Raw genomic sequence first — 8,379 nt, forward strand, 5'->3', positions numbered from 1 at the left:
AATGCTTTACTAATAAACATAATCGCGCCATTTTAAAGTATTTTTCTAATATTTTTCATATTTACATTTCCAGATACGTTTCAAGGAAGGTCGTCAGGCGGGGAATATGCCACGTTTTCACTCGACGAATGGCTGAATCGCACAGTTTACTCATAAAAGCCTCAAAATGCCTTAATTACATATTTCATATGTTATTGTGAATTCTGATATATATCAAGCAAAATGTACGGTATAACTAAAACAAAATATGTACGGAAACAAAGCAAGCTTTTACAGTAACATATGAAATACACATGAATTACCACCATTTACTTTTTTATAATCATATAAGTATATATAAATATTAAATTTATTAAAACTAATGTCACAAATCCCATTTTCACTATACGGGTATATTATTATTGTATACATCTAATTTATCTTTTAAATTGTAACGCCTTAACAGATTTCTATAGAATATTTTTATATCCACCGATATTTCATTCCACTAATAAGATTCAGATTAGCGATTAAAAGCGTTGATCGATTGTAGCTGGTTTTAGTTGATTTTAGTCATATTTAGTTTGAACTGTGCGATTTAAGTTTGAAGATACAGATGAATATTTAATAATGTTTAAATATAATCGAGCAATTGTTTTGCATTTTTTTTCGCAGTTTACTTGTTTATGTATAATATGATATGACAATTTTATTACTATTTGTATTACACGAGATCTGAATATAAATGTTCTATTTATTTTGATGTTTTATTTATACGTCTCAAGAACTTTTTCCAGCTATTTTCTGTATTATACCATAATTAAAATATAATGGCCTAAGATCCCATTGCTTAAATCTGCACGGATGTTTTTTTTAATTATACTTTTATTTAATAATATATAATATATGATTAGAAGAATAAATTACACTAGGGTTGCCTAGAAGAATCCTGCCGCAATCACCTTTGCACTTAAGTTTTTTATGTGAATCGAACATCACTTGAAAGTTGATTATCAAATTGAAATTTGTTTGTTTCTGTTTAATCATAGAAGCGGATTCGTGGTACATGTCAATGAAAATATCTCAATATCACCGAAATTCTTATATGCTTATTATTAATGTTGTTAGCAACAACGTAGCTCTATGAGAACGTATGGTAAGCCATACGGTCATTGGTCAAAGTGCTTGGACAATTTCCAAGAGGCACAGGTTGAAATCCCGTTACGTTAAAAATTTTATACGTTTTCTTAATTAATATTTTTTTCCTAAGTAAGTTTCATTCGATTTGTTTATATTTTACTTATGCATATACAAATCCTATTCAATATATTCAGGCAAAAAGAAAACAACTTCAGGATCTTAAATACCATTTATTGTAGGTTTTATGAGTACTAGGCTGTGGTTATTTCATAGACTTTAAAATTTAAATATGTACAGGAATACTACATATGTACATTTCCAATGAAATTACAAAAAAACCTCTTCAAATCATTAAAAGACATATTTTCAATGTCTATAATATTAAACAATCAAATTAATAGAGAATATAGATGAAACTAAAAGAAAAAAATATAAAACATTATCCACATATGAGTTATGAAATACTTAAACACGAGTACACAATTAGTTCAATAAATAAGTTATATTTTTACCATTGATCAGTCCAATCCACTTCCATATTATTAGCTTGTTCTATGTTACCTTGTTGCATATTAATATCAGTTTTCGTTTCAAAGGCGGATGGGTGTTGTTTGTACGTCATTACGTTTTGAGGTCGGATCACAATCTTTGCACCACCTGACATACATTTATTTATTACTAGCGACCTAAACGCAGATTCAGCCGCTTAAAATTATTGTTATATTTAAGATAAATTATACAAAATGTATACAGAAATTATAGTCGGTATTGTTTAGATGTATTAGCGATATTAATGTGAAATTTAATCTACCTCTGCTTAGTATTTTTTTGCGTGAAAGTAGGATAGTATTACGTATATTACTAGTTTTATTTTAATTTATAGTTTCATATCTTCGCTCTAGTGTCGAGGCAAAGTGCGGCGTCGAGTTCCGCCACTCAACACGCAATGGCTCCAGAATTTGGCGGAAAGTGGGGAACAGAGTGTCTTTTCTTTGACTGACCTTCAACTTTTCTAACTACTATAGCTTGAACTGACCGAGCGTAGTCCCATCGGCGGCGAGCAGCGCCGCGTAGTGCTCGGCCGGCACGCGCGCGCTCAGCATGTTGTACATGTGCTCGTTGCGCACGATGCCGGTGCCGCGGTGGCGCGCCATGAACGGCGCCATCACCTCCTTGTTGGGCAGGTACGGCTCGCCGTAGATCTATTACAATTACGATTAGTCACGTACAGTCCGCGAGGCACAAACTGATTTGCATTTCTGTAGGTCTATGTAACGCATACGTATAAATGGTGCAGGTAGGCCTGCCTACCAGTCTATACTGGTTTTCGACACCTCTTATACTGATAGCAGTTAATCACACAACAATTAATATAAAATTTATTTTATTTATCTTTAAAAGTAAATTATATGTTTTTGTTTTGTTCATCCCTCTGCTTTTAGTGACCAGAAGTAATAACTATAGTTAAATTTTACATCAGTACTTACCCTCACTAATTTAAATGACGTTTGCTTTGGTATGAAATTCTTTCTTATTACTTCTCTTGTTATCTACAAACAAAAATACAAGATATCAATATTATAAAATAAAAAGAAGCAAATGCTCTTTTTACTTTAAAAATTAACAAATTCTCTTTGTACTTGCTAAATATTTTTTTATTAGGTTAACGCGGAAGGAACCTGGGAACCTAATGTTAAGTTTCTCACTTTCTATATAACGCGCGTCGTTGAGTTCCGCCACTCAATACTCGATGTCTCGAAAATTCAGCAGACTAGGGAACAGAGTGTCATAACACTGCATTCACTCTGCCTACACAACTATAAAGTCAATACAGCGTAAATCTAAAATAAATGATTTGATGATTTAAAATTTACAATAACGATAATAGGTATTATTTTTTTAAGGCGTGGTGGCGCAGGGGCACAATGTGTGACTGTGAACGAGACTGTTTGTGGGTTCGATTACCACTCGAGGAACTGAAATATTTTTTTAAATGTATACTTTTTCATCACTTTGGTGTCGAAGCAAAAAGCGTGGCGTTGAGCATCGCCGGCATCCAAAACGGCTCCAGAATTCGGTGGAAAGATAGAAACGGAGTGTCTTAGCACTTCGTTCCCTCTACCTACCCTGCTGTGTGCGGAATACATCATGAAGCTGGTTTTTATTTATTATTTTATTCATTTTACCAACCAACAGCACCAATCTCTATAGCAATAAAATATGTAGTCTTCTCAATTATATTATATAATTTTACACTATATTTACTATTTATAATAAAGTATAGTACGCCCGACGAGTCTGGACTGCCCTGAATTTTAGCTCTTGGGAAGTAAATAATCAAAAGTAAAAAAAGATCTAAAATGAATTATTTCGTAATCTCCAATTAAATCCAAACAGCCACGACTAGTCAACCACGTACTATAAATAACTTACAATAGGTAAATAGTCGCCCATATTAATTAATTGCTCTCGAACTTTGATCCTCGCTGCTTCTTCTATTGAATCATTTTCTGGTTGAGTGTTCTCTTTCAATTTTTCTATGTAAGCTACAATCTAATAATATACATATTTTAACGTTATTATTACAGAGATTTTTTTCATAAGTTAAGGCAGTCGTGACGCAAGTGCATAAACAAGCGACTGTAGACGCGGCGGTTATGGATTCGATTTCCAAGCGGAGGAATGAAATATTTAATATTTTCATTTCATAACTAGAGACATGAAATTCCACTACCCAACAAGCGATACTTCGACGTGCGTGCGAGCGTGTGTTCGACTAAAAGTGGGAAAGGGAAGTGTCTCAATGAAAACAAATTGTCTTAAAACTAGTTCCCCAGGTTCCCTCCGCCTACTCTTGTTCATTTTCTAGATACAGCATGAATTTAAAAAATATTTACATGTACATAGTAGCGGCCCACTCGCGGCTTCGCCCGCATACTACCTATAATATTTTTATTATGCTGCATTTTCCAACAGATTAACACATTCAATCATGAACACTATGTAAATGTGTCGAGGGTATCCCCGAGTGGGAATCGAACCCACAACCATCGCATAAACAGACACTGTCTACTGTAACCGCCACCGTGTCCTCATAGGTAGTTGGTGATTTCAGATATAATATTTATAAATTTATTAATTCCAACTTACCTTGTTATTGATTTTATCTGTATACTTATTTAATATAGAATCTAACTTTTCCGCTGGAACATTATGGATTGCTGTCAAAAACAGTATATTATTTTATATTACATATTCAATATAAAGACGTACAATAAGAAAATAAAAACGAATAATTTTTTAAGAGAGTTGAATTTAGCCAAGATTCATCTCTTTCGGCTCACTTTATAGTGCTTTTTGTGTCAGGGATGTTTGACTATCAATTATATTTTTTTTATCAACAATTAATAGAACAATTAATAAAATATATTTTGATATATGATAATTAGTTATCATTGTTAATGTCAAAGATTGATAAATAAAAAAAACAAACAATTAAACCACTGACTATAATGTCCTTGCATTGGTTCGAGTCTAATCAAGTCGCTTTCTTGCATTTGCATTCTCGGCTTCCCTTGGCTATCCTGTATTTGGTGTAACATCGACAAAATGAACTGGAAGTCGGCGAAGTGCGGATGTGTTTTACGATATTGTTTAGTCAGCAAAAAACACGTTTCCGTGTTTGCATTTGTGCTTAATATTGCTATTATACGATTGTGCACCTCCTGGAATTGAAATATGATATTGTACAAACTCGATTAACCGGATCAATTGTTGACGTTAGTGATTAGGACAATTGAAAATCCGGATACACCACCGCACAACACACCGCCGAATTCTCTAGGCATTTTATGTTGAGTGGCGGAACTCAACGCCGCATTTCGCCTTAATACCACAACAAGAAAGTGAAAACATTAAATAAATTATTTCCCCGAGTGACAATCAAACCCACAACCGTGTAAAGGCCTCAAACGGAGCAAATATGTAAATACAAAAAAAGCTAACCTGAAGATAACTAACCTGACCAATATTTTTTAACAAGTTATGTTTATTCCTCGCACTCAAACTATACAGTCCAGTGTACTTTGTTTGCATCTCCTTCATTATATGGTCATGTGAAATATTAATAAGCTGTAATAAAGTAATTATTTAAGAAACATATAAAAAAAATAATGTAGTGGGAATTGAAGTTTTTGGGACTGTAATAAAGTTTTTTAGATTCAAGCTGTATCCCGCAAATACCAGGGTGGTTAGAAGGAACCTTTTAAATGAAATTCTTTAACTGGATACAGAATTGTGTAGTAATATATAGATTTAAATTAAAAATTTAAAATATTTAATGCAACTCAAGTTGGTAGAAATATTCTGCTTTTAACTGCCTACTACAGTACTCCTACATTTTCAGAGGAAGTTGATTGCCCTGCCAAGTGCGTAGCTACACATACTTGCGAAGTTGCAAGTGGCAAAGTCCTTTGACTCGGCCACAAAAGTGAACCCCGAGTGGAAGTTGCCCGAGGTGAGCCAAGCTAACATGACGTAAACCATTGCCTGATATAATAAGTAGTGTAATGAGTGCTTTTACCTGAACTTACAATAAATGTCAGTGAGAGAGTCCAACCTATTGTTTACAGTTAAATACTATCTATATAATGTATTCTAAAAAAACATTAAGTACTAGCAGAAATGCCCAATTTTATTAAAATAGAAGTATTTTGTGTTGAAAAACGATGAGAAGTTAAAATTACCTGCTGTCTTGTAACATTTGGTGGTATCCTTAATGTTCTCCTTAATTTTTCTGGAAGTTTCTTTGGTTTAAGTGAAAGCGGAAGCTAGAATCATATTTAGAAATATAAATTTTTTTAGCTTCACATAGTCTTTCACAGATGAATAATAGGCCTGGGTAGGCAGAGGGAATCTAGTGCTAAGATACTCTGTTCCCCATGCAAAACCCAATTTTTAAAATATTGCATTTTAAATGAGCAAAAAAATTAAACATTTAACTCCAAGTGGATATCAAAGTCACAACTGCGCCATTTACAGTCACATGTTGTGCCATAGTACCAAAATTGCCCCTAATATAAAATCTTAATATGTAAAATACAGGACAAATGAAACTTGAAAATTATGAGAAGTAATATATTACTTTTGTTAATTTACAAGATTTTATTATATAAGAATTTCTTTTTTTTCATTCCACAAATCCACATAGAAAGGTAAGCCAACAGTGTTAAAACACTTCCATTATTTATTTTCTGCCCAAATTAAAGACATTGTGTGTTGAGTAATGTAATTCAACACCACACGTTAATCATAGAAAATGCTATTAAAATTATAAATTGAAACTTTGTGATGATTTGTTCACTTTCATGCAAAAACACATGAATGGATTTAGATTTATTATTTATTATAAAATCCCATTTTACGCCGAATTCTGAAGGCATTGTGTACTTGAGTTGCTATTCAACAGTAGCGGAAGTCAACGTCGCGCTTTTCTTCGAAACCTGAGCGATATACTTACATTTGGGATATGTTTAGGAATAAAAGCCTCTAATTTACAACCCTTTTTTATAATTTGCGAGTTATTAATTCTGTCAATTACATGTATTGGGTTTAGTTTTTCGGCTAAACGTATGTAACATACTCTGGATCCTTTAACAGTAGGTCCAAAATTTAGTACTTCAAATACACCATATATTGGGCGCGCAACGGCTTTCACAACATCCTTTAAATTTGTCTGGAAACCCAAATAATTAATCAATTATTATATTGATTCATATACATTTTAGGTTGATATATTTAGGTTTTTAGAAATTAATTCATATGGACATTTTCAATCAGACCTCTTCTTACTTACTTTTGCTGGTATTCCACTGACAGCTATGATAGACATGTTTATAAATAAACACGTAAAAAGTTGAGTAAAGTGTATAAAGGAAGGTTTACAGTTTAACTTTATTTTTATTGAAATGATGTTTGGTTATTACTTATTATAAAAAATGACAACAGAGGTTTCAACTTTCAACATTCAAGTTTCAACTATGAAATTATGAAAGAAAATTGGAATTTGGATGGACACAGAACACGCAGAACACATATACAATATATAGTCTGATTGTCAGTGTCAGGCTCTGACAGTCAGACAAGCATGTTATTCATAATGGGAATGGGAACTGGGAAGTAGTATAATATAAAACGTTCGATCAGTGTTACCCTGTTATGTTGTTTTACCCCACGCTTAGCAAATCACTAGGAGATGAAAGTTTGTGTGGATTTTTTTTAAATCGGCACCGATTTTATAAAATACTCTTAAATAATAGTAGTAGTAATATAATAGACTCTTAAAAATATTTCATTGAAAACGTGTTTCATGGTTTACTAGAATTTACCCCTAGGGATGCAAATAAGTAGTCGAAGCTGCGCTCGTCCGCTAGTATTTATATATAAGTAGACGACATTGAATAGAAAGTATCGATAGGGGGTACTCATGAGTAGTAACGAAAGTATCATAAAAGTATTGAGATAAAAATATATGCGCATTAGTAGCGTAGCATTATATAGTATCATATTCATAAAAGTATTGAGATAAAAATATCGATATTTCGAAGTATTGAGTACTTTTCTTAGGGCCTAATGTAATGTCATTACGTCACTGACATTAAAATTACGTGAGTAGTTACAGTAGAACAGAATAAAAATGAAAAATAGTTAAAAAATACGCTTTTGTGAAAAAAATAAACAAACAAAGTTTTATTTACAATAAAAATTTTAGACCACTTACTCATAAAAGTATTGACACAAAAGTATTGATACCTTGAAGTATATAACTGAAAGTTGAGTACTTTCAGTTCAGTTCTTAATTTATGGCGATTCGAGCGTGCCAGTTGAGTACTAATCACTTCCCAACCGGATACTTTTCTTAGGAACCAATGCGCATACGTTAGCACGTCAATGTGAGTCATTAGGTAAAAAAAATAAAAAATATATAAATCCTATTTGTCCTCCTTACCATCGCTTAATAATAAAAGCTTTTTGAGCTGTTGTTGTTTTGATGATAGGTGGTTTCAGATTTTCTAAGAGTACTTAGTAGTAGTGTAACTAATTTAAGTACTCATTACTATTATAATTCTTATCAAATAGAAATGAAAGAATAATTTAAAATGTTAAAAATATTCTTTAATTTCGAACTTCGCATACAGAGGATTCCAAAGGTAGGCGTGTGAGCGAATGTTGCTATTATAAGTATGAGTAAAAAGGTCAAGT

The 8,379-nt window shown here is 32.5% G+C and overlaps 2 protein-coding genes across 17 annotated transcripts in view; one reads left to right on the top strand and one right to left on the bottom strand.

Annotated features, from left to right (window-relative positions):
• CalpA (calpain A) overlaps positions 1 to 736 on the top strand; it is a 38,105-nt gene extending 37,369 nt beyond the window's left edge. For all 15 annotated transcript variants that reach the window (XM_085190334.1, XM_085190349.1, XM_085190356.1 and 12 more), the window contains one exon: positions 74 to 736. In XM_085190334.1, the coding sequence (XP_085046460.1) occupies positions 74 to 156 (83 nt within the window). In that variant the 3' untranslated portion in view covers positions 157 to 736. The remainder of the gene's footprint in view (positions 1 to 73) is intronic.
• Positions 737 to 1,333: 597 nt separating this feature from the next.
• On the bottom strand, positions 1,334 to 7,287 carry LOC146540920 (uncharacterized). Of its 2 annotated transcripts, none has more exons than XM_085190435.1 (10): positions 6,974 to 7,287; positions 6,638 to 6,853; positions 5,865 to 5,948; positions 5,125 to 5,250; positions 4,628 to 4,844; positions 4,270 to 4,340; positions 3,553 to 3,672; positions 2,607 to 2,669; positions 2,156 to 2,321; positions 1,334 to 1,776 (listed from the first exon to the last, which is right to left on the bottom strand). In XM_085190435.1, exons 1-10 carry the CDS (start codon positions 7,007 to 7,009, stop codon positions 1,628 to 1,630), a joined length of 1,248 nt encoding a protein of 415 aa, XP_085046561.1. In that variant the 5' UTR covers positions 7,010 to 7,287; the 3' UTR covers positions 1,334 to 1,627. The 2 variants fall into 2 exon arrangements, with proteins under 2 accessions (XP_085046561.1, XP_085046570.1); XM_085190444.1 differs by having other exon boundaries at positions 5,140 to 5,250; positions 6,974 to 7,285.
• Between the last annotated feature and the right edge of the window lie 1,092 nt (positions 7,288 to 8,379).

Source organism: Heliconius melpomene, chromosome 1 (genome assembly GCF_056956725.1).
Source record: "Heliconius melpomene rosina isolate 202511_hmr_F chromosome 1, ASM5695672v1, whole genome shotgun sequence".
In the NCBI taxonomy this organism is placed as follows: Eukaryota; Metazoa; Arthropoda; class Insecta; order Lepidoptera; family Nymphalidae; genus Heliconius; species Heliconius melpomene.

What these genes read in the sequence shown, in the direction of transcription:
- LOC146540920 (XM_085190435.1), bottom strand. Translation starts at nt 7,009, where the DNA reads ATGTCTATCATAGCTGTCAGTGGAATACCAGCAAAA. An exon ending in TCAGTGGAATACCAGCAAAA is followed by an intron (nt 6,854 to 6,973) that starts GTAAGTAAGAAG and finishes TTGGGTTTCCAG; the next exon opens with ACAAATTTAAAGGATGTTGT. An exon ending in TTCCTAAACATATCCCAAAT is followed by an intron (nt 5,949 to 6,637) that starts GTAAGTATATCG and finishes ATATGATTCTAG; the next exon opens with CTTCCGCTTTCACTTAAACC.